This window comes from Cibotium barometz, chromosome 25, assembly GCF_041138505.1.
Source record: "Cibotium barometz isolate CiBa-2024 chromosome 25, ASM4113850v1, whole genome shotgun sequence".
Taxonomy (NCBI): Eukaryota; Viridiplantae; Streptophyta; class Polypodiopsida; order Cyatheales; family Cibotiaceae; genus Cibotium; species Cibotium barometz.
In genome coordinates, this window is record NC_141070.1 from 38,248,884 (window position 1) to 38,275,135 (window position 26,252).

Below are 26,252 nucleotides of genomic sequence, written 5' to 3' on the forward strand. Positions count from 1 at the left end.
TATCCAGACAAGAGACTAATCCCTCAGTTCTTCCAAAACCAAACTCGGAAAAACTTCCCTTGCCTCGGAAAGCACGGGCGATTCCTCTAGGATATTTTTTTCTCTAACGTAGTCAAAAGCCTTAACTAACTGAAGTGATCTGACCAAACCCGTAAGTCCCATAGTGAGATCAAGAAAAAGATTGCACTTGGATCATCGAGACCAACGCTTTTTTTCTCATTGAGAGGCACAGTCGTTGATTCTTTTCTATAGAGTAATTTTTATCCGAGATTTACTTCATCTATCGTACCGTAACAGAATTGAGTCTCATTTTTGGGATCCGTCCAGCCTAACCCCATCAATCCCATGGGTTGTATGATGGGATCCAATTAGGAATTTGGTTAGGTTTTGTCCCGGGTACCAGGGAAAAGAGTTCCCAGGCCCCCTAGCCGGATATTCATGCAAACTTAAAACTAGTCACACCACTTACACATCCAATATGAAATTGTCTTTTTCACAGATTCAGTTGTCTTTAAAACAATCATTTAATGAAATCATAGTGTCACCGATCATAATCCTCAAAATCTCTGGTTGAATCCTTATTTCCAATCATTCCTTCATCGGTGTACCTATGGAATCATTGGCAACCAGAACGCTCACCACCTGTCCACTTCAGGGGCCTTTTCGATAGTTCCTAGCTCATAGTAACCGATAATATTTTCACTTATGAAAATCAAAATGGAATCTCCGTTGAAGATCAGCAAGATCAACCAATAGATCCATATAAAAGAGCCATGGACTCATCCGTTGAGGACCAGCAAGGTCAATCAACCAGATCCATGCTCGAATTCAAAATGGAATCTCCGTTGAAGATCAGTAAGATCAACCAATAGATCCATATAAAAGAGCCATGGACTCATCCGTTGAGGACCAGCAAGGTCAATCAACCAGATCCATGCCCGAATTCAAAAAACAACTCTTACTCCTTGTTCTAATATCTTCCCCGACGCATGTGTGGGTATCTTCGGTGACCCAGAGACCGAGCACCGTATGGTCAGCACCCTCTAGGATCCTTCGTATAGGCGACCTAGCGCTTCACTCATAGGCCGCTTCCTTAGTCCCTCATCCACTGTACTAGAAGCTCACCATTTTAATTGAACCGAGGCTGGTCAAGACCTTGGTTGACCTTGCTACGTGAGATGTCCTCCATTGAATCTCCGTCAGCTATTGCAACTTTATCAGATTAGGTCTCCACCACGACCTCATTCACAAGACGATCAAAATGCTTCCCCAGCATTCTTGACATAAAACAGTCATTTAAAAAGAGGTCATAAATATAGTTTCTATAACGAACTCTCGTCTTCCATATTGTTCCACATCAATTCTCATTTATTTCATATGTATTCCCATTCTCATCACATCATATGTATTCCCATTCTCATTTATTTCATATGTATTCCCATTCTCATCACATCATATTCGTTCACATCACACATCACATCTATCTCCATTTTCATCACATCACATTCATTCATATCCATCACATTCATTCGTTCATATATCCACCACATACATTTTCATAACCATCCCATCACATACATTCTATCCACATTATATCACATCACTTCTATCCACATCATATCTCATTCATACACATCTCATCTCATTCATCCACATCCATCCAATCGTTCACATGTACGACTACTCACATCTATCCATACATTCATATTTATTACTTCACATCCACATATATTCATGTCACATCACATCACTTTACATCACATCACATTCTTTCACATACACATCCATATTCATTATTTCACATACATCCACATCCATTCTTTCACATACATCCACATCCATTCTTCACATACACATTTACATCCATTCTTCACATACACATCCACATCCATTCTTCACATACACATTCACATCCCATATCATTCATTTACATCTTGATTCACATAACATTACATCTCATCCATTCACATCCCAATTCACATCACATCTCATCACATCTATTCACCTTACATCTCATCACCTCTATTCACATCACATTCATCCATCCATTCATTCACATCCATCTGATTCACATCACATCTCATCACCTCTATTCACATCACATCCATCCATCCATTCATTCACATCTATCTAATGCACATCAAATCTAATCACATCTATTCACCTCACATCTCATCACCTCTATTCACATACATTTCATAGAATTTAAACATAGAATTTAAGAGAATTTTAATTTTGATATACAGATTCTTTACGCATCTATTTATGCATAAAAATCAACTTCAGTGGGAATAACACTTTTAGAAAAATCCTTTTATACATCTATTTATGCATAAATTCAATTTTAAATGAGAATAACACTTTTGAAATAAAGATAAATCCTTTATGCATCTTTCTATGCATAAAATCAATTTTAATGAGAATAACACTTTTGAAATAAAAATAAATCCTTTATGCATCTTTCTATGCATAGAATCAATTTTAATGAGAATAACACTTTTGAAATAAAAATAAATCCTTTATGCATCTTTCTATGCATAGAATCAATTTTAATGAGAGTAACACTTTTGAAATAAAAATAAATCCTTTATCCATCTTTCTATGCATAGAATCAATTTTAATGAGAATAACACTTTTGAAATAAAAATAAATCCTTTATGCATCTTTCTATGCATAGAATCAATTTTAATGGGAATAACACTTTTGAAATAAAAATAAATCCTTTATGCATCTTTCTATGCATAAAATCAATTTTAATGAAAATAACACTTTTATAATTAAAAAAATTCCATTATGCATCTTTTTATGCATAGAAATTAAATTCAATGAAAATAACACTTTTATAATAAAAATTTCCATTATGCATCTTTCTATGCATAGAAATTAAATTCAATGAAAACAACACTTTTATAATAAAAATTTTCATTATGCATCTTTCTATGCATAGAAATTAATTTTAATAATTAATATCAGTGATATCCATGCATATTCATAGGTGAATATGTACATGGAGTAAATTAGAATATTTCTTATAGAATGCACAAATGGTGGGAATTACTCTTTTCGAATAACATAAAAATAAACTTTCTTTTCCACAAAATTCTAGAAAATTTTGCCAAAACCTCTTTTGTATGGCTGACCATTTCTCATTTTTATCATTCTATTTTCAACTTAAATTAACCCCAATTAGATGTAAAGGACTCTAATCTACACAATTTTCAATTTCTAAGAGAGTAAACAATAAGAAAAGTTTAATTAATCTTTTTGTTAATCATTCTAGCATAAAGAAGGGCTGAATTGTAAAGAAGAGAAGGGGGTGGCCTTTTCATCAAGGCATAGCATTAGAATTTACTTCAATCAACTATAAAACAAGAAAATCAAGAAAACCATAGATTTAAAATTAAAAAGTAAGAAAATTTTAGCTTACATGGAGTTGTAAGCTTTCCTTTGGCTTGAGGGATTGAGGGTTCTACTCTTGTTTGAAGCAAGAGTGGCCACCAATTGCTTTGGAGAGGATTAAGCCAAAAACAATTGAATTATCAAGAAAATTCAATGTAAATGGCTCTGGTTAGGAGTAGAGTAACAGTGCATAAAACACCATTAAGCTTTTACAAAGGGGGAGGCTTCTATTTATAGAAAAAAGTGAGCCTCTCACCAAGCAAACTGATTCTAGAATTTCCAGATCAGTTTGGTCAATTTTTGACCATTTTTAGGTCAGTTGTTTAGCTTACTTTTTGGATCTAGTTGAAACAAGAGAGAGGAGAGATGAAAATATCTCATTATTTTTTAGTTTAAAACTCCTCCACACATGTGAAATAGGTGCCTCCTTCATGAGGGGAGATCCCCACACTGAGATTTGTGTACTCAATCAACTCTTTATCTTATGTGATCATTTACTCATTTTTAGGGATTTTTCTTTTATTCTTCAATTTACCTCCTCCCTACATTTAGATTAATCTTATTGGTCCATAGGAACCTTAATTGGACCATAATTCAAAAACTTCTGAAAATCTGGACCCTTAGGCTAAGGTCCTTTTTACCTATTTTCAATTAATTCCAATTGCACATTGGAAAGTTCTTTTTGAATTTCTATTTCAGGGGAAACCATTTTAGACACTAGGAGGATTTTTATATCCAAAAATATCTCAATTTTGAATTACCTCCCTCTAGACATTTTCTCTCTCCAGGCCAAAATAGGATAAAACAGGATCTTTATTTTATTTAAGAGGGGAATAATTATAAGATCGGAAGGGGAGGTTCTTACACCCGCACACCTCAAAAGCTGGAGGGAGGAATCTTACAGTGCATTTTATTGACTTTTCTACATCGTCTTTCTAGGATTTCCCCACCAACGAGCTTTCATTGTAATACCCACTCATGCTCCACCATCAAGGACGGCTAGAATTTGATATCCCTTATGAGTTATGGGAATGGTTACATTTATATCCTGCCCTTCATAGTACTGGTAATCTTTAAGCATATTGATTGGAACTTTTGGAATACTCTCATCAGTATGAGTTTTTGAATCTCCTTCTTCATCATTCGTCTCTTCTAATTTGGCATTTAGCTCATCTCATCAGTATGAGTTTTTGAATCTCCTTCTTCATCATTCGTCTCTTATAATTTGGCATTTAGCTCATCTCCTCACTAATCTTGTACATTGTTCCACATCACATGCTTACCCTGTAAAAGTTATCCCAAGGGAATGGTGACTAGAGTAGACAAGATAGTCTATAACAACTCCACATCCTTGGGTTGTTTACCTCTTTCTTGTGTCTAGGCTTCCTTAGGAAATCGTATAGATCTTGCTATATGTGGAATTATTTTAGACAAGATAGTCTACAAACAACTCCACATCCTTAGGTTGTTTACCATATAGATCTTGCTTTATATGGTCCGAGTTTTTCTAGTCTGTTGTTTTCCTAAGTTTCACTTCCTGGATCAAGAAAGAGTTTCCAAAGACCTCACTAGGGAATTTAGGTGAAATTCACTTTTAAAAGCGCTTGAAAGTGAAGTGAAGTGAAATTCACTTTTAAAAGCGCTTGAAAGTGAAGTGGCATCAATGATAGATGGAACTTTAGATCTTTGCAGAGATCGAGGAGTCATATGTTACCAAAGATTTTTTGGGTTTGGATCTTTAGTTGTTCAAAAAAATCAAAAGGAAGAGATTTGGGTTCATAGGAGGATACGCCTCTTGGTCTTATCGACGGAAAGATCCTCAATCAACCCTTCATTTCTAGAAAAGTCCCTATTTTCATCTTTTCCCTTACCAATAAATCTAGTCTAAGAGTTGATACAATCAATACGTCATTACCGAACTGTGGTCTCACTCTGGTATATGGTAGATAGAGGTGTTGGCTGATAGGGTTGAGGAATGTTTAATGGTCCTAGCACTCCCTCTACCTCTTCTTGTGTTTGCAAAACCAACTCTTAAGCTACTAAAATGTGCTCCTTTTCCTCAATAGGGTTAGGATATTATGTTAAAATTTGGTGAAGAGCTTGAGGGTTTACTTCAAGACTACCTTCGATTGCTTTCTTCATGTAGTGCAAAGTTTCATCTTTTGGAATAGAAGGCAGAGGACCTACAAAAGAGGAATCTGTTTCATCCAAGATTTTGACTTTATCATCCCCTTTTCCTACTTTGATACTCTTCTTCTTCTATTTCTCCCTTCTTTTTGCACTCTTGGAAGTGTCGGCTTTCAAGTCAGTTGTTTTACCCCTCTTCTTTTTAGCCAACTTAGCTTTCAAGTCAATTGTTTTACCCCTCTTCTTTTTAGCCAACTTAGCTTGTGTCTATGTAAAATAGTGTTAACAGGTATAAGGATAGAATTAATCTTTTTCCCTTGCAAAAAGATGCTCAACATGTTCATAGCCATATTTGGTCCCAAAAGAGCCACTGCTTATCGATGGACTAGTATGATAGGGGTAGTCTCTTTGAGGGCAAATGCTCACACTGCATCATCTATCCAAAGGAATAGGGTTTGTAGCTAGTGGTGCATCCTTATAAATCCTACTAGGACACATAGCCTTAATGTGAGGTCCACCATGTGCATAGCAAGATATTGGGGATCTTTGGTCAAAGAGTTAATGTCCTTCCCCTGTGTCAAATCTATAATGTTGTTCATCAAAGATGTGTACTCATCATACTTAACCATAGTGAAACCAGGAGGTGTAACAAAGTACTCACGTGTGTGTGGACTTTCTACAGGTAACTCATAATGATAATCAGTCACATAAAACTCTCTTTAGTATTCCCTTGTTTATCTCCAACTTGATGCATAGGAGTGACCCTTGGTGGACCAAGTTGAGCTGGTAAAATAGGTGGAGTCATCTCAGCTTGCACCTTCTACCATAACTATTGATGGATTTAGAGTTCTAGTTGGTGGTGTCAGTAAGAAGGCAAGTGGCCTTTGAGGACTAGGTAAAACCAAATCCCCATTCGTTAGATTAGCTTTTAGTGTAGATTATATCTATAGCATCGGCTAGTGTTATGATTTTTTATATGATTGAAATACCCACACCCTAGATTAGACCTTGGTGTAAGGTGCAAACACTATGTGTTGTACTAGGTCTTAACCAGCCTTGGTATAGTGAAAAATGGTGTGCTTCCGGTGGTACGATGGGCGAGGGCCGACGAAGCGGTCCCTGAGTGAAGTGCCAGAACACCTAAGGAGGATCCTGGAGGGTTCTGACCAGGCGATGCACGGGCTGGCGGTGCTTAGGACACCCATGCGTATGTCGTGGAAGATATATATATATGATAACGAAAAATTATTGTAATCTATTTTACTGGATCTCATTGGTGCTTGACGGAGAGTCCAGAGTGATACTTGTTTTTGAGAAATAAGGAACTGGATGGAAATTTTGAGTTATGATATCTGTAACCAATAATTGTTTGTCAATGGATTGTTTTATAAGTTAAAGTTTAAAGATGACTTGTGCGTATCTGTATTCTAAAGCAAAAGTTAAGAAAGGCATTCAATTGGGTGGGTGAGTACTTGTCTGGTTCTACCAATTCTGTGGTTGGCCCATGGGCCAGATGGGTTAGGCTGGAATCAATAGAGTTTTACTAATAAAATTGATTAATAGGAATAGGCTTAGAACTTGAATAGTTAAATAATAATCTGAAGACTTCTCAAATGAATAGATCAATGGCTGTGCCTGATTCAATTAGGAAAAAAGCGTTGATTCCTTCAAGATAAGTCTGTAATAGTTTTCCTTCTATCTAGTTTAATCAGATGATGGTTAGTTCAGTATCTTGATCTCGTTAGAAAAATTTGTTATGAAATTCAAAATGGTGGAATCGTCCCCATTTTTCCAGCATGGAAAATTTTCCCGGTTTCGGTTTTCGGTTTTCGGTTTTCGCAATGACCACCAGCTTAGTCTCGTGGCCCAGACATTCGAGGGTGAGGCCCTGAGTGGGAAACCCTGCCCCACGCATGAGGGAGCTGCTTCCGCCTGCCAGCTACTACCGGTGTGCGGAGGGGGTAGTGGGATCTCATAAGACCTATTCTATAGTAGAGAGAAATCATCTAAGGAGAGACTTTGTTGAGATGGTCAGTCAATTGTTGATAGATAACAGTCTCTCCTTGGGGATTATCCCACATGCATGGCCCAGGTTCTATGCACAGCCCTATAAAGAGCTAAAAGATCCTTATGCCTCCTTATCCCCCGTCATTTTTGTGGGGGTTCCATGGGATTAGAGGTGGGGGGCACCTCTCTCTGGCCTCGGGTTGGTCTAGTGCTACCTTTGTCCTTCGTGCCCAAGCCTCTCGATCCTATAGTAGTATCAGAGCAGCTCGAAGGTATGCCTGCTACTACTATCATCGTACTCATGTGTGATCCTCCAATTGATAGGAGTACTATGTGAGTCACCTCTAGACACGTGACTATTAGGCAGGGTGATGCTAGTTGGATGGGATATGTGAGCTGGCATACCGGGCAGCTGGTGGGGTAGGTGGCCCTTTGAGCTGGGTGTGCACATAGTGTAACTACCATCATGGGAGGGTGTTGAAATGGTTGCATTAGCTATGTTGATAGGTGGCCTTCTCTCCTTGGGGATTATCCCACATGTGTGGCCTAGGTTCTGTGCACAGCCCTAACTTGAAAGGGCTGTAAGAGCCTTAGGCCTCCTTATCCCCCCCACATTTTTGTGGGGTTCCACATGATTAGAGGTGGGGGGTACCTATCTCTAGCCTCGGGTTGGTCTAGTGTTGCCTTTATCCTTTGTGCACCCAAGCTTCCTAATCCTACAAACTTATCCTTTCATAAGTTTAGTATCCCTATAAGTACCATAATCAATGTAATGGGGCTCTAAGGAGAGAGAGCCATCAATGAAAAATCCTATACTATCCATATGAGTTCTGCAATCACTATTTATAGGGATTAAATAAAAACTCCCTAAACCATGTTTTATGTAAAAAATGCAAGAGAAGAGAGAGAGAGAGAGAGAGAGAGAGAGAGAGAGAGAGAGAGAGAGAAAGAGAGAGAGAGAGAGAGAGAGAGAGAGAGATTGAATAATGCATACAAGGAAGAGAGAGAAAGAAGAAAATGACATGCACACCAAAGAGAGAGAGCTTAACATGTCATTCTAATAAGTAGAAGAAGACAATGAAAACCATAAACCCTATATTTTTGTAGGCAATAGAGAGAGAGAGAGAGAGAGAGAGAGAGAGAGAGAGAGAGAGAGAGAGAGAGAGAGAGAGAGAGAGAGAGAGAGAGAGCATACCATTTGGAGAGGGAGAGAAGGAATGCATATGGAGTGACATGAAAAAGCATATGAAAACAATGGAGAGTGTGTGTGTGTGTGTTAGAATGCATATGAAAAGACATGAAAAAACACCTGCAAAGAAAGGAGAGACATGAAAAAACACATGCAGAGAATGGAGACAGACGGAGAGAGACATGTAGAGAATGGGGAGAGAGAGAGTGTGTGTCAGAATGCATATGAAGATAATGGAGAGAGAGAGAGAGAGAGAGAGAGAGAGAGAGAGAGAGAGAGAGAGAGAGAGAGAGAGAGAGAGTGTATTGTGTGCATGAATGCATACAATAAAGGGAGGAAAAAACATGCAGACAATGGAGAGGAGAGAGAGAGAGAGGCATGTAAACAACCGCGGAGAGAGAGAGGCATGTAAACAACGGAGAGAGAGAGGCATGTAAACAACGACGGAGAGAGAGCGTGTTTACTTACTTCTGCCACCATCATCCTACTACAAGTTACAGGGCAGGGGAAGGAGAGGAATATTGCCTCTATCCACTTAGTGCAATAGTCTATTGTTGCAACCAAGATATAACAAATTTTTATCTCCCTGATTGTAAGGTCCCCACCCTAGCTGGGTCGATCTCTTGGAAATACAAGGACATGAGCAAACGGAGGGACCTAACTCTATCTCATGGTGGGAAACATAATTATTCTAAATAAGAATCTACTCCTCTGATCAAACGACACTCAATGTGTGTGATTGAGGATGGAACAAGTTTGCACTTGGTTCATGGAAGCCAATCCCTTTTTTCTCTTTTCTTTATGAGGCATGACCACTAGCTCATTCTCCTAATATACAAAACTTGTTTGGGCACTATTCTATCATGGATCGTAAATAATAATTATGTTGAAAATTTACCCGACTCATCGGGTCCACCCATCCATAGGATGGCGCCATCGGGGCATCCATCCACCCACGCACCCAATCATTTTTGTTATCTAATTAGATCCTACCACACTGTGAAACATATAAAACCACGTTCTTTAATTAAAGACATTCCACATTGTTCCTTAAAACAACCTTTGAGAACAATATTTACATCAAACAGTTCTTATAGTAAAATGTTCACAAAATGTTCACAAAAGAGATCCTGAAACTGGGTCAATAGCCAAATCCAAGATTCCATCCATGTCCATAGACATATCCAAACCAATACCAATCCACCGATGATCTAGAATTCGGTCTTCCAGCCTAAACTAGTTGGGCATACCTCACGGACCATACTCCCTCATTGTCAAGAGGGCCAAGCTGACCTATCACCCCCTTAGGTCCTCCCTCTTCTTGTACCAAACCCTCCCGCTCCTCAGAGGGGATGTCTACTCATGAGGTGGGCTGATTCACCTCACTAGCATGGGCCCACAAAACTAGGCAACATCATAATCACATGTCCACCCTCGTGGGGTGGAAATCCAATTCCCAGTGGCATAGTAGGGGATTATCCTAAGCCGACTCCCAGGCTTGCTACTACCTCTGCCTACTACTAACTATGCAAGCCTAGAGCAGAGTTAGCAAAGTAGGGGAGAAGATGTACCTGCAATAGCAATGAAACCAGCAAACATATCCATAGAAATAAAAAAAATATTTTCTTTTCAATAATTCAATGTACTCTTTCTATCGTAATATTTATCTTAATTAAACTTTAACTAGTAAATCAATCAAATAGATCACTATTGACAATTAATAGAGAAGCTGCGGCCATACCTCAACTCCCAAGAATGCTATATAATTAAAAAACTAAAAATATATACCTTATAGAAATTATGCAAAAATCTGTTCTTTAACCGTTGTCTTTGTAAGAGCTTCATAACTTGAAATATGAGAACGGAGAGTCTTCTAATGCCTTCTCATAGAATTGGAATTATCTGACCACCCCGAGCTTAATCTCCTCTTACTCGTACTCTGACTCTTCTCTTTTTCGAAGGACTATGGCAAGGTAGTCTTCTCTTGCAGGGCTACGACATACTATTCTTTCTTTAAAAAAAGACTATGGAGTAGCAGTCTAATCCTCCGAAAGACCATAGAAAACTAGCCTTCTCTTCTAGGAGATTAGATAAGAATGAAGGGATATATACATCTCAAGGTCTAGAATCACCTCTTGAGGCTACTTGTTGTCTTCTTATAGTTTCCCTGCCCATATTCCTTGACAGAATCAGCAAATTGTTTTGGCCATAACTCTTTAATGAAAACTCAAAATATGGTTATATAACCAATCAAAAGAAGAAAAAGGTATTTGGTCTACAAGTCAGCATGGGTAGAATAGGCAAAAATGTCTGTATATAGCCGCAAAAGCTCCATCTTTAGAAACGCATAGCTTTTCATATTTTTAGTGTGCATGGGCTTTAAATATGTAAAAGTACTCTACATGTGATATTTTCAGAACTGGCTGACCTCTCTAAGAGCCACCCAACTAGCAGATATAGGGGTGTAAATAACCCAAGCATAAATCAATTCAATGCACAAGGGGTTGTTGTAGTCCAAGGGCCAAGACAGCCAAGGGGAGTGCTACAGCCCCAAGGTGAATTGTGCAGGTCAAGAACAAGATTTTTCTGGCTGAATCTTCACACTTGAAGAAGGCTCTGATACCAATGTAACATGTGGAAGCTTGTTGGTGGTGGAAGAATCAGCAATTTGAATATTCAGACATCAGCAATCGTTCACGAGATGAAGATAATGCACAACAGAGAGAGAGAGAGAGAGAGAGAGAGAGAGAGAGAGAGAGAGAGAGAGAGAAGTGGACACAATATTGGGTCTCAAATACCCTCTCTAGGGCCCCCACCATTCTCCTAACACCTAAACTCGAAATCCTATTTTTGGAGATACTTATCTATTAATAGATCTATTCTTGTCTTCTTATTTCTTTTGAGATTTATGGAGCTAATATTTTTACTCTATCACTTTCTTAATGTTTCTAACCTTATAGTCTCTCTCTCCAAGTGCACTTTGTTTCTTCTTGAAATCTATATTAAAAGAGAATCTTTACATGGCTTGGGAGGGATCTTACATTCTCCCCCACTTAAAAGATTCGAGATGTCCTCATCTTGCAAGTTGGGGTAATCTCTAAGTAAATCCTCCTCTCTCCCCCAAAGTGGTGTCCCCACTGGGTATAAATTTTCTTTTATCTAAACATTGTTCCTAAGAGTCTCTTCTTTCATGTGTTTAGCTCATTTTGTTGAGCTCCCAAAATGTCTTCATTATTCTATAGTTAATTGGCCTTATAGTCCTAAGTTCTTGCATCCATATACACTCTCATACGATATGAATCCATTCTTTATTATCCCTAATCCTACCTTACAAATTCCTTATTTCATACCCCCATGTAATATGGTACTTCACAAATTGTCATGGAAAAACGTAAGGGGATCAATCCTTTATGCAATCTAACCTATGATAGCAAGATGCATAACCCTAGTATCATCTTCTAGAATACCTCTATTCATCATGTACATTACTTGACACGAATCTTGCACACCAATCCTCTTCTATTTACTCATAGAAACACTTGTTGAATTCGGCCCTCATTTATAATCTTGCACACCAATCCTCTTCTATTTACTCATAGAAACACTTGTTGAATTCGGTCCTCATTTATAATCTTATCATAGTCTCTATAATACTTCCTAACACAATCCCTATGTTAATCTCTAGCATACTCCCTAACATATTCCTAACATATTCCCAATCCTCTTCTATTTACTCATAGAAACACTTGTTGAATTCGGTCCTCATTTATAATCTTATCATAGTCTCTATAATACTTCCTAACACAATCCCTATGTTAATCTCTAGCATACTCCCTAACATATTCCTAATTAAAGAATCAATGCTCTCTAGCTGAATTCAAAACAATCACAACTCGGGCAACCACTTCCAAGTTTGGATATTCTAGGCTTCATACTAGCCTCATTAGAGCCTCTTGGATTATTCTTTTGATGCGTATTCTTGTTTAGTTGAAGGCTTGGTTGTCCTTACACCCTAACAGTTATCATTCACACAATACGTCCTTTATCTATAGAGCACATAATTAGCCTTATGTTAGGGAAACAAAACTTCTCTTTATTTATATACAATGGAGAAATCTAGCTACAATAGCTCAGATTTCCTTTTCTTTTATTGCATTGAAAGAATATCAGTTCTTTAAAAAAAATGATTAACTAGATATAGGCCCATCCTATTAGGTTTCCCCTTTCCATGATTTGGGAAGAGGAGAGTCCTTGGTTAGTTAATATTTCCTTAGGTGGCCATGTTATTTACACCTGAAGCATTTGTTCTCATGGAAATATTTCCTTAGGTGGCCCATCCTATTAGGTTTCCCCTTTCCATGATTTGGGAAGAGGAGAGTCCTTGGTTAGTTAATATTTCCTTAGGTGGCCATGTTATTTACACCTGAAGCATTTGTTCTCATGGAAAAGCTCGTTGTGTTGTCTCACAGATTTATTCTTGATATATAGTTGAGAGAGAGATCTTCTTTCTAATCTTGTATGAAAGATTTGTCTTTCTTCTTATCTAGCCAGAAATGATCCCAATAGGAAAGGGTAATTTTTCCTTTTATGACCTTTTATTTGGCATCTAAAACATCGTCTTTCTTGAAAAGTCCTGATGTGATGTTTACGAGTTAGAGATCTACTCTCTAACCCTATTATCCCTATTTCTTGACCTTGATTTTGCTCTAGCTTATGATTCCTCTTAGCCAAGGGTGGGCATGATGTTCCTCTTGAATTAGGAGACCTCTTCTCAATTAACATGGAAGGACACATATCCTTTTGGACTCATATCCTTTTGGACACTTTCCATATAAAAAACTTTATCATAGTCTCTGGCCATAATTAACGGCTTCTAAAATGGAGGATAGTTTTGCATTCTTGACTAGGTTATTCAAAGGAAGATTAGCTTCCGAATGAATCGATGGAGAAGAGTTATGTCATCCATCTCTAGAGCAAATCAGAGAAGTTTAGCAAAAATTTGGTGGTATTTTTCTAGGGTCTTCCCTTCTTGGGTTAGCTCCAAAAATCCATTCATTTTATCCTCTTGAAATCCTAGAGGACAAAACCGTTCACGAAGGTGTACTTTCATGGCATCCCATGATAATTGATTCTGGTTCTAGTGGTTGGATTGACAATAGTTCTTCCAACTAATCCGAGCATTTCTTGCTATTTTTAAACAAGCAAGGGCAAACTTGCTTCTTTCATTGTATCCAGCTACATCCATGGACTCTATCCATGGACTCTATCCAAGCCTCTACTTATTCTCCCAAATTCTTTCCTTTACCTTTGAATGGTATCGATTGGGGTTCGTGAAGGATTGCTTTAATGCCATTATCCAAGAAGTCTCTCAGACTCAAATTCTCTTTCTTAAGAAAAGCTCTTTACTTGGTCTATATAAATTTCATGATATTTCCTATATGATATAATAAGTACAACATTTAACATGTTAACCTGCTGGGACACTCTCCATCCATTGATAAGTCTATTCATTTAAATTGACTCCTCCATAAAAGCTGACCTCATATATTATAGGAAGAGTAATACTATCCTTAGATTGCTCTAATAGGTTGAAGCAATAATTATTCATTTATCATTAATGATACTTGATTGATTTTACTTATATCCTTGGTCATGGGCATGTTAATCTAGAATTTCCATCACAATAAAATCATGAAAGGGTAAACTTTCAAGTATCCCTTGGTAATACTCAAGATTTTCATTCAACTTTTTTTTTGGGTCACGAAGCCACCTTCCTTTCAAGAAACAACCTTCTTAGAACTTTGACCCTCCTATTCTTGTCAGATAATAAAGATTTTTAAAAAATCATACAAATTTTAAAAAAAAATACTAAGTGTCATCACAAGAAAACAAATCAAAATTTAATCTTCCCTTGCCATCTACCATAAAATTATCATCCATGAAAAGTTCAAAACTATCAAATACTTATCATACCACCACATTTGAAGGTAGTCATGTGATTAATACACCTAAGAGATTAATTTTCTGAGAACTACACATCTGGAGAGTTAGACCCACATTCATTCGAGATGGGGTCAAGATCCCAAACAATTGTCCTAGTGTACAGCATCCAGTGTGGATGGCATTCACACATCAACTATTCAAACCTATGTTGATACATTACACAGGTCTATCCTTGATGGAATTATAATCTTTAATAATTTACAATATATAAATTAATGAGATAAATCCTAAAAATTTCTCTAAACAAAGTTTTGGTCTATCCTTCTAGTCATTCAATCACTGATTTCTTAATTAGATCACCCTATGTTTTTCCTCAAAGGTTTTCCTCCCCAATCTTATTTGTCAAATTTACTGTACAAATATCTTGCGTGTGCACCCCCAAGATACAAGCACAACTTCATAGAATGACTGTCTCAACATGTGAGGATATTCAAACTACTTATATGGCTAGTACAGATGATTGATTTATCCTCATATGATAAACAATCACTTGCTTTAATCCCTTGATACTTAACCTTTGCTCTAATACCATGTGTAAGGTCCCCACCCAAGGGGGGAGCCTTTTGATAGGCAGCTAAGTCCCCTTGTCTTCGACTGAGATAACACCTCGATCTCTTGGAAGTACAAGGATACCAGAAAACGGAGGGACCTAACTCTATCTCGCAAGGGAAATGTAATTATTCTAATAGGAATCTATCCCTTTGATTAAACGGCACTCAATGTGCGTGATCGAGGATGGAAAAAGGTCTACACTTGGTTCATGGAAGCCAATGCCTTTTTCCTCTTTTCTTTATGAGGCACGGCCATTGGCTCATTCTCCTAAAATGAAACTTGTTTGGGCACTGTACTATTACGGATCATAAATAATAATTATGTTGGAAAGTTACCCGACTCATCGAGTCCACTCATCCATAGGATGGCTCCATCGAGGCATCCATCCACCCGCACACCCAATCATTTTTGTTATCTAATTAGGTCCTACCATACTGGGAAACATATTAAAAACATGTTCTTTAATTAAAGACGTTCCACAATGTTCCTTAAAACAGCCTTTAAGAACAATATTTACATCAAACAGTTCTTATAGCAAAATGTTCACAAAAGAGACCCTGAAACCGGGTCAATAGCCAAATCCAAGCTTCCATAAACATGTCCACAGACATATCCAAACCAATACCAACCCACCGACGATTTAGAATTGTCTTCTAGCCTAAACCATCTAGGCATACCTCACGGACCATACTCCCTCATTAGCAAGGGCCAATCCGACTTATCACCCTATTAGGTCTTACCGCTTGTACCAAACTCTCCCCTCCTCAGAGGGGACATCTACTCATGAGGTGGGCTAGTTCATCACACTAGCTTGTGTTGAAATATGCAAGTGAATGGGTGTGTGTGCAGGAACAAACCCTTAGTAAGAGACTGTAAAAGGGAGTCTGTAATTAATTGAGTAGTAGTGAAAAGGCGAGAGGAATCTACTGATGAGAGAATCAAGGGTAGCATGAGTGAATATAGGGGTGTGGAAAGATTCTAGTAAAAGGTGCCCCCAGATGTAGGGGAGGTGGCACAAATCAAGGAGAAATCAATGGAATTAGATGCTTGGCATCTTGTGGATGTAAAACCTATAAATTGAGGCATTGGCCTAATGAGAATTTGCTGGTTTTTGAGTATCCATGCCTACATTACCCCACTAGATTAATTGTTCACTAATCTCATATTAATCTCATCTTAATCACCCTCTAATCATGTTGATCTTTGTGTTTGATCCACCATAGCCCACTCTTGCTTGCATTTCAACGTGGTATCAGAGCCAAGCTTAGGATTCATCTAACTTTTTAGCCTAATTACCTTGCTAATTAATCTATTAATCATAATTAGAAGTTAATCCATTTTTAGCGCTTTTCCAACTAACTTTCTGAAGCCCTAGCTGGTGGAGGGGCTTGATCTGCCTCCAGCCATCAAATTAGGCAAAAATCCTTTAGCCATAGCTAGCCAGATTCCCCACACATTAGCCCATTGCTTCAATTCGTGAAAATGCCGAGAAGAGCTGTAGATTTTTGTAATTTTTGACACCCTATTTCTGGAGAAAATCCTAGATCTACACTTACACAATGTGAATTGGTCTAATTCCTCTCAGCCCTAGGGGTTTTCAAGGGCACTCTACAAGCCTATGACCTCAGAATCTTGAAATTCATCAAGGAGAAGTGGAATCAAGCTCTCGATCAAATATGCAACAAGCGACTTTGGTAAAACAGAGAGCATTCAATGTTTGGTTAAATCTTTTGTTTCTTGGCTTGTTCCTCTGCTAGACTAACTGATATTGATGCCCTTGAAAGAATTTGAGCTCATTTGAACTCTAAGACACCAGATCTGCCTCCCTATACACTCTATGTTCTGCACACAAAATAGGAGATTATTTCACTAATCAATGATTAATTAGCACTAATCACTACATTTTGGTGCAATTGATGGTTCAAATTTACCATTGGGTATCTGATACAGATCTCTATCACTTTAGATTGCAATTCGGAGATGGTTTGATATCCCAACCATTCAGTACAAATTAGTTATCCTTGGCTTTATGTAATTTTTGGTGAATTCATGCTGATAAACTTGTTGTAATCATCATTAAACATCAAATTAGAGTTGTAAAAGGGTAGACACTTCCCTTGAATCTTGAATTGGATCAAGAGGTAAGACCCCCTTCACATCATCATGAGTAATGCACGCACAAGAAATAGCTAAATTTAACGAGAAGCAGTTCCATACATGGCAAACAAAGACCTTGTATTTGCTCATGAGGAAAAAAATATGTGGGGGCTAGTTGAGGGAAGAGATGAATGTTCAGAGGAGAATTGGGAGAATAAGTGGAAGATTAGGAAGGAGAAATCATTCTACACTCGAGGAGGCCTCACACGAGGATGAGGACTAGGAAGAGGCAGGGGAGGAGGAATGACCTTCACTTGCCACAATTGTGGGAAGCCAAGACATATGGCTAGAGACTGCTACAGCAAACCAAATGAAGAAGGATCAACATCGGCAAACTTCATGGTTGGAGAATCCTAAGGAAGAGGAGTCAGGACATCTTTTCTAAGAGAGAAAGAGAGAGAAACCCCATAACCCAATGTAACCTGCCCCAACAGAGTAAAACCACCTCTGAGCCACCGATGATATAGGCCATGTGGTAGATGTATGTGTGAGCACTTTAGTCAAGGTCATGAGCACTTGTATAGTAGCCTTGGACACATAGAGAGAGAGAGAGTGTCAAGGACTATGAGTTAGGGACTTGAGGCACTGGTCTCGCGGGGGCTACCAAGTAAGAGGGAAACTTGGTATAGGGTCCAGGTGTGCTATAGTTATTCACTTGAGGGGAGGTGTTGAAATATGTAAGTGAATGGGTGTGTGCGGGAACAAGCCCTTAGCAAGAGACTGTAAAAGGGAGTCTGTAAGTGGGTAGAAGTGAAAAGGTGAGAGGAATCTATTGATGAGAGAATCAAGGGTAGCATGAGTGAATATAGGGGTGTGGAAAGATTCTAGGAAAAGGTGCCCCCCAGATGTAGGGGAGGTGGCACAAATCAAGGAGAAATCAATGGGATTAGATGCTTGGCATCTTGTTGATGTAAAACCTATAAATTGAGGCATTGGCCTAATGAGAATTTGCTGGTTTTTGAGTATCCATGCCTACATTACCCCATTAGATTAATTGTTCATTGATCTCGTATTAATCTTATCTTAATCACCTTCTAATCATGTTAATCTTTGTGTTTGATCCACCATAGCCCACTCTTGCTTGCATTTCAACTATTTGGTCCCATAGAACTAGGCAACATCATAATCACATGTCCACCCTCGCGGGGTGGAAATCTGATTCCTAGTGGCATAGGAGGGGATTACCGTGGGCCGACTCTCGGGCTTGCTATTGCCTCCGCCTACCAATTATGTAAGCCTAGAGTGGAGTTAGCGAAGTAGGGGAGAATATGTACATTCAAATGGGTGGTTGCAAGATCAGGGTGCCCAGTTTTGTCCACTCAGGCACCCTGTAAACAGTAAAAAAAATGGCATTTGTTTACCTTTAGTGGCTAATCTCTCCTAGTAAATGAAGGAATTTCGTTTCAAGTTCTTTTGTTGGAACATCATATTCAAAGTTGAAAATATAGTTGCATAATTTGATTAAGCATTAGATAGTCAAAAGTCCTCATTTTCTTAGGTACAAAGTCTATGTATACACCCTGTCCCAAATTTGAACTAATTCCATAAAATGCTAATATCTTTTGCATATAAACTCATATGAGATTCCCACTTTGTACCTTAGATCTTCACATAATATGGAGCTTAACTTGATTTTTCGAGAAAATTTTAAGATATTTATCTATTTTCTTTAAATATTTCAAGGTCTTTAAAGTGTTATAATATACGCCACTTTTTGTACCCACAATAGCTACCACTTAAAATCCTCAATCTTGTAGATCAAAAGAGTGGGTAGATACTGAGACATTAGTATAATGTGGTGGTTAGTAAAAATTACAAATCCAATGGTTAGATTTTTAATGATCTCTTTTTTAAAATTCTTCCAGACTATCAGAAGGCCTGCAAATATTAATAATCTAATTAGTAAAATTACATTTTTGATGTGAATCATCTAAAACCTATAGGGACTAGTGTACTTGTAATGGTGCATCTATGGAAAAATAAATTGGATCACTCTAAGTATGGAAAGATCATTTGTTTATCATTTCATCATATTTTTGATCAATTTTAATTAATTAGACTAATTTATATTAATTTAAGTTATACTGGGTTAATTTAAGAGCAAGCGTATTTTCTATTATTTGCTTGATCTCATTTTAAGTACCTTGCCCCCCAAAATTTGCTCTCCAAGCATTGTCCCAGTCCAGCATAAACTGGATAAAACTGGACACCCTGATCTTGCAACAACCCAAATCAACAATGAAACCAGCAAACATATCCATAGAAATATAAAAAAATATTTTCTTTTTAATAATTCATTATACTATTTCTATCATAATTTTTATCTTAATTAAACTTTAACTAGTAAATCAATCAAATAGATCACTATTGTTAATTAATAGAGAAGCCGGGGCCATACCTTAACCCCCAAGAATGATATATAATTAAAAAATAAAAAGATATATACCTTATAAAAATTATGTAGAAATGTGTCATTTATCATTATCTTTGTAAGAGCTTCAGAACTTGAAATATGAGAACGCAGAGTCTTCTGATGTCTTCTCATAGATTTGAAATTATCCAACCATCCTCGAGCTTCATCTCCTTGTACTCTTACTCTGGCTCTTCTCTCTTTCGAAAGACTATGGCAAGGTAGCCTTCTCGCAGGGCTATGTCATACTATTCTTCCTTTAAAAAAAAGTTATGGATTAGTAGTCTCTTCCTTCGAAAGACCATAGAAAACTAGCCTTCTCTTCCAAGAGATTAGATAAGAATGACGGTATATATACATCTCAAGGTCTAGAATCACCTTGAGGCTACTTGTTGTTGCCTTCTTACAGTTTTCATGTATAGAGACCCTGACAAAACCAGCATATTGTTGGCCATAACTCTATGATAAAAACTTAGAATATGGTTGTATAACCAGTCTAAAGAAGCAGAAGGCATCTGGTCTACAAACCATGCAAGTAGAATAGGCAAAAATGTCTGTACATGCCATCTTTAGAAACGTGTTGCTTTTTTATATTATTAGTGTGCATGGCCTCTAAATATGTAAAAGTACTCTAAATATGACCTCCTATCACATAAATTCGAAATTCTATTTTTGGAGATATTTATTTCTTAATAGATTTATTCTTGTCTTCTTATTTCTTTTGAGATTTCTAGAGCCAATATTTATACTCTCACTTTCTTAATATTTTTAACCTTATAGTCTCTCTCTCTCTAAGTGCACTCTCTTTCTTCTTGAAATCTATATTAAAAGAGAATCATTACATGTCTTGGGAGGGATCTTACACTGATGACATCTAAACCCAACGTCATGAATGCAAAGAGGTGGAATCAAATTATATGGCATTATGTCTATTACCATCAGTTGTCCCAGCCTTTGACACACATTACAATGCCTTATATAAAATACTAAGCATCCTTTAACATAGTTTGCCACCATAGGCTAGCATGCATTATCTTCTTACTTGTGATATCACCTCCAAAGTGACCACCACTTATGCCCAACTGATCTTCTATCATCAGGATGGCTTAATACTCATGATCAAAGATATAACTATCGAGTATTTGATCTACTCCCATTTAGGACTTTGTGATCTTAATATTCATGGTCATGTGATTATTTCCAATGAACTAGAGACATGGGATGCTTTGTATCATCTAGCCATTGACTAGATAATAATATGAAAGGAGCAGGTAAGGATTCGGTAATATCAACTTAAGTTACACAAGCTACTAATCTAGCTCTTAAATAATAACATATATGTCCATTGGGTGAGATCAATGTAGCATTATTGGTGGAGAAATTTATTAAAGTTAAAGATATTAGGATAATGAGAGATATGCTCATTTATATCCTCATAAAGATCTGGTGTGCAATTTGTTGAGATATCAAGCTCAACTAGTGCTACGGGGTGGATATTGATGACCCACCTGGGTGATAGCTTCCGCATCTACACCACTGGCATGGTTGGTGAGATTATGGGTGATATGCGGTGCTAGTGGGATGACAGGCTATGTGAAAGCTATTTTGGATTACTAGAGATTGGCATAGTTATAGCGCCAGCTCAATTAGTCGGGTTTACATTATGGACCGAACCTTGTATGTTGTAGTAGTTGAGTACTAACCCATATAATGTGTACTCTTATCTTTATGTTATGTTGGTTGCGTAGAGAAGAAGACGATAGAAGAAAATTCAGCTATCCATCTCTCTCTTGTGTCTTGCTCCCTCTTATATGTGTGTGTATTAGCTCTCCCTCTCCCCCACATTCTCATTATGGTATCAGAGCCTGGTTTGTGTGAGAGCTAAGGAGGCAAGAGCAAGAGGCAAGAACAAGCAAGGAAGGAAGCGATACTACACGAGTAAGAGCACCATCATCTCTTTCTCCTTCTTGGTTTAGGTAAAACCACCCCTCCATAGCTTTGGGAGCTACACATCTCCAATTGAGGAGCTATCTTTGCGGTGGGGAGCGGAGGTACAGGGCAGGTTTTTTGGCCAGATTCGCGTTTTGGGTGCGTTACGGGCCCCGTTTTGTCACTGCAAGGTATTTTCAAAAGTTTTATGGAAGTTTTGGTAGAGAACTGTTTTTGCTCGAAATCTGGTTATTGCAGTGCAGTAGTGCATTTTGGAAGTGCAGACAAGGTTTGCACATGTATTGTTGATTACTGGGTCACAAGCTGTGCTAAAGTACCGTTTGCTGGAGCAGTTATAGAAAATACTACTATATTACAGGTTGCATACAGAAGTTGTCTATTTGCAAGTTATTTGATTGCTGCAGGAAAACATGTCTGATGGAGACAATAAGGAGCCTCTAGAGTTATCTGAGGAGAATTCCACTCCCACATATATAAAGGCATTCAAGGATTAGAATCAAGGTGCAAGAAAAGTCATGTACTGGATTTCAATTAGTGTTACAGACACTATGATAGGATACATACAGGATGCAAACACTCTAGCATGGTAGAATCTGGTTCAGATGTTCCAGACTAACACAAAGGTAAGGAAGTTGCAGTTAAAGCAAGAGTTGCATACTGTAGAAAAGAAAAGCATGTCCATCAATGAATATGCCTTAAAGATCAAGGGCATTGTTGAATCCCTTGGGTCTATCAATGTTTTAATGGAGGATGATGATTTGGTGAGTGTCTGTCTAAATGGGCTTGGCAAAGAGTACAAGCCATTCAAGATCTCCATTGCACTTAGGGAGAATATTCCAAACTTTCAAGACTTGATATCTATGCTGATTATAGAAGAAAAGGCTTTAGGTGAGGATTCTTCTTCACAAACCAAGAACACATCGGAACAGGTCTTCTACTCTAATTCAGGTAGAGGTAGAGGTAGAGGCCATGGTCGAGGCCAAGGTGGTGGCCGACAAGGAAATCAGAATTCTGGACAACAATAGTCCAATGATTCACAGCAACAATCATACACAGGTGGAAGAGGCCAGTCTAGGAGGAGCCAAAGAGGCCGAGGTGGTTGGCAAAGGAATCAAAATGCAAATAGCATAGAGTGCTATTATTGTGGCAAACCAAGACACATGGCAAAGGACTACTACAAAAAGCAGAATGACATTAAAAGTGGGAAGTTGTAGCAAGGCAACTATGCATCATCTAGTAAACATAGAGGTGATGACATAAGTGAACAACTGTTTATGATGCAACACATGCTTAGTTCCATAACAGGGGATGTGTCATGATCTCTAGTTATATGGTATGTGGATTCTGGCACCTCTAACCACATGACCAGTCATGCTGAGTGGTTTAGAGATATGTAAAAAATGAAAAAACCAGGTTATGTAGAAACAGTTGATGATACTACGCATCCCATTGCGCATGTTGGTAAAGTTCCATTGTCTATGCAGGATGGCAAAATGAAGTACTTGGCTAATGTACTTCATGTTTCGAATATTACAAAGAACCTGGTTTCTGTTGGGGACAGATGGCTGAGTAGGGTCTGTAAGTGAGGTTTAATCCTCAAGGATGTTTTGTGGAAGACTTTAAAAATAAGTGTCGCGTGGTTGCAAAGGGTAACGAAAATGGCAGGATGTTTACTTTGATGTGAACATGCCTGAGATAAAGGTAGCCATGTTTGCACATGAAACATGTGTCATTGCAGATATTGACATATGGCACAAGCGCATTGGTCATGTGAATGTACAACGACTGAAGTCTATGCAAGCCCAAAATATTGTTGCAGGTTTGCCAAAGTTTAAGGTTGACGGTATGCAGCATGCCAGCTTGGTAAGCAGGCCCCAAACATGCTTTCCCACATGAAAAGAATGTTAGTGCAAGGCCATTGGATGTCATACACTCACATGTATGGGGATTATGCCAAGACTACAACAATTATAGGTTGCAAGAACTATGTTACATTCATTGATGAACACACTAGGAAAGTGTGGGTTTATTTCATGAAGGAGAAAAGTGAGGTGTTTGCTCACTTTCAGAGATTTAAAGCCTTGGCCGAGAAGGAAAAAGGCATGCAAATAATATGCCTAAGATCAGATGGTGGGGGAGAATATTTCTCTAATGAGTTCAGTGATTTCATGAGAAAGCAGGGAATCAAGGAGGCAGTTTACGTGTAGGTACACTCCACAAAACAGAATGGTGTTGCAGAAAGGAAAAACATGCACATTGCAGAAGTGGCACGTGCCTTGATGGCTTAAAAGAATATGCCACATTATTTTTGGGTAGAAGCAGTACTGCTGTGTATATTATGAACAGGACACCCACTACAGCTATTAATGGTATGACTATGCTGCCACTAGCCCAAGAGTTCCAGTGCCAGCAAACAAATCCAAAATCGTGTCCCCAGGACGACTGAAGACGGAGACGATGTATTTGCTAAGCCGTTGACCTCTTTGACAACCGCCCCGCCATGGTCTACCCTTTCTCTTCACCAGACCTCCGATGGCACTCTTGAAAACGCACACAAACCATTAACCATATGCCATAAAGATAACCGAAAATCATTTTAAATTCTATCTTGATTTGAATGCATATACATACATATCAAAGATAAGATCTTGCCCTACATCAAGATCATCACCTAGTGCCAAATCCCTTAGTTGATCCCCATGCATCACAAAGCTTGTAGCAGGAGATGTTGAGCGAACAAAAACAGCCAATATTAGACAAGTGACCTACAAGCAAAGACACATTGGTTGTTCATGCATTTTCACCTTAAATGGGACAAAGAAGATTTGCACAAATGACAGCCCCAAAGAGAACAACACCAATACCTGGGTAGTAATCATTTGCCCCATTCTATGCTTGACATGGCCTGTTCAATGACAAACATGGGTAAACACAACTCACCCTCAATATGAACATGTTTCTCAATCATGGATTCAAAATGACAAATTCAATCACTTACTCTTCCAAGCTTCAAATCGGCATACATATAAGATTGATTGTCAACACAAGCCACACACTAGCGAGAGGGGGTAAAATATCCAATTGGTGCTCCTCAATTTCAGAAAGCAACCATCTGCAAGCCAAAGCCCAGATGATAAAACAACACACAGAAAGAAGCATGCATGTTTTTTAACAAGGAATATCTGGGTTATGTTGTAGGAAAACCTATAAACGACTCGCCGTGCAGCACTTTGTAGGCCTGGTTGATGGTCAATATCATGGCTAAATTTTATGCCTCCTTCGTGCACTTTGAAAGCCCTTTTGAAGTAATTTCTTCTGCATAGAACAACAAAAGAGGTGAATCGGCTCTCACCTGGCAACCTGACTCGATCGGCATTTTTAATATCATTTTGGATTCTCAAACCCAGCTCCGTGATCTGAAGCCAGTAGGAGTACATGTGCAGCCATTCCCTAACCTTTGTCTTATCATTTGGCATACCCTCAAGTGATCGCACTGCAGCCTGAGAGTTGTCCAATAGCTTGACAATGTGAGCCTTATCTGTGTCTCTGATGCAAGCAGAACCTATCATATTGAGCTTTTCCTCTGTGGCCACATGATTGGTTGACGCGTGCCATGGGAGGGAGAGCACTGCACACCAAAAGGCCTCACCATTGGAGGGATCAGCAATCCTTGCATATTTTGATGTTTTTCCTCTGTAGAGAACTTCTACCTTTCGAGTCACATTCTCCCTAGCAGACTCGGCAAGTGGTCCATTTGATGCCTCATCAATTTTTTGCTCCATCTCGTCCTTGAACAAGAGCCAAGTCATAATCTGGATTGGCAAATGAAGCCAACTAGGCCTTCCTCTGGCAGATGCACTCTGCATCTCTCTCTTAACCCACAGCTTGTCCTCATTGTCCAAATGTGCCATGAGAGTTGTTAGGTCGGACTCTCCCAATCTTCTTAGTTGAAATAGACGATCACCAAATGTGGTTGGCACAAATGCATAATCATGCGTCCTACAAAACAAAGAAAAAATATGTTAATATTCTTGAGTACAAAAAACTTACTTGACATAGAAGGAGACTCTGATAACAAATTAACTTACTTGTTCAACCTGGACAATGAAAACAAAAGCTCACCCACATCCCTCCGCTCGAACACATCAAATTTACAGAGAACAGAACAATGCATGGACAAATCCCCTTGAAACCCTGTAATAAAACACAAAATTAGGAAGGACAAAGAAGCATAAGAAACTACAACATCCCAATGAGAACTCACCTGTAGAAATGCAGTCCATCCAAGCATTGTGTCGATTATTACCATCAAGAATATGCACCATTTTTCGGCTCAAGTACGGACCCCAATCAGGGTCAAGTGTAAGAGTTTCCTCAAACTGTTGATTCACAGTCCTCCAATGCTCATCCCAAGATTCCTCCCTCTCTTGTGTCAATGGTGTCTCCTCCCCTTCCAAG

General features: G+C 38.4%; 1 protein-coding gene across 1 annotated transcript in view; it reads right to left on the reverse strand.

Moving 5' to 3' along the window:
* Nucleotides 1-25,968, reverse strand: part of LOC147624540 (uncharacterized) — a 40,645-nt gene extending 14,677 nt beyond the window's left edge. The window contains exons 1-2 of the mRNA XM_086819843.1: nt 25,883-25,968; nt 25,147-25,793 (exon numbers count right to left, since the gene is read on the reverse strand). Coding sequence (XP_086675969.1) covers nt 25,147-25,793; nt 25,883-25,968 — 733 coding nt within the window. The remainder of the gene's footprint in view (nt 1-25,146; nt 25,794-25,882) is intronic.
* Nucleotides 25,969-26,252: the final 284 nt, after the last annotated feature.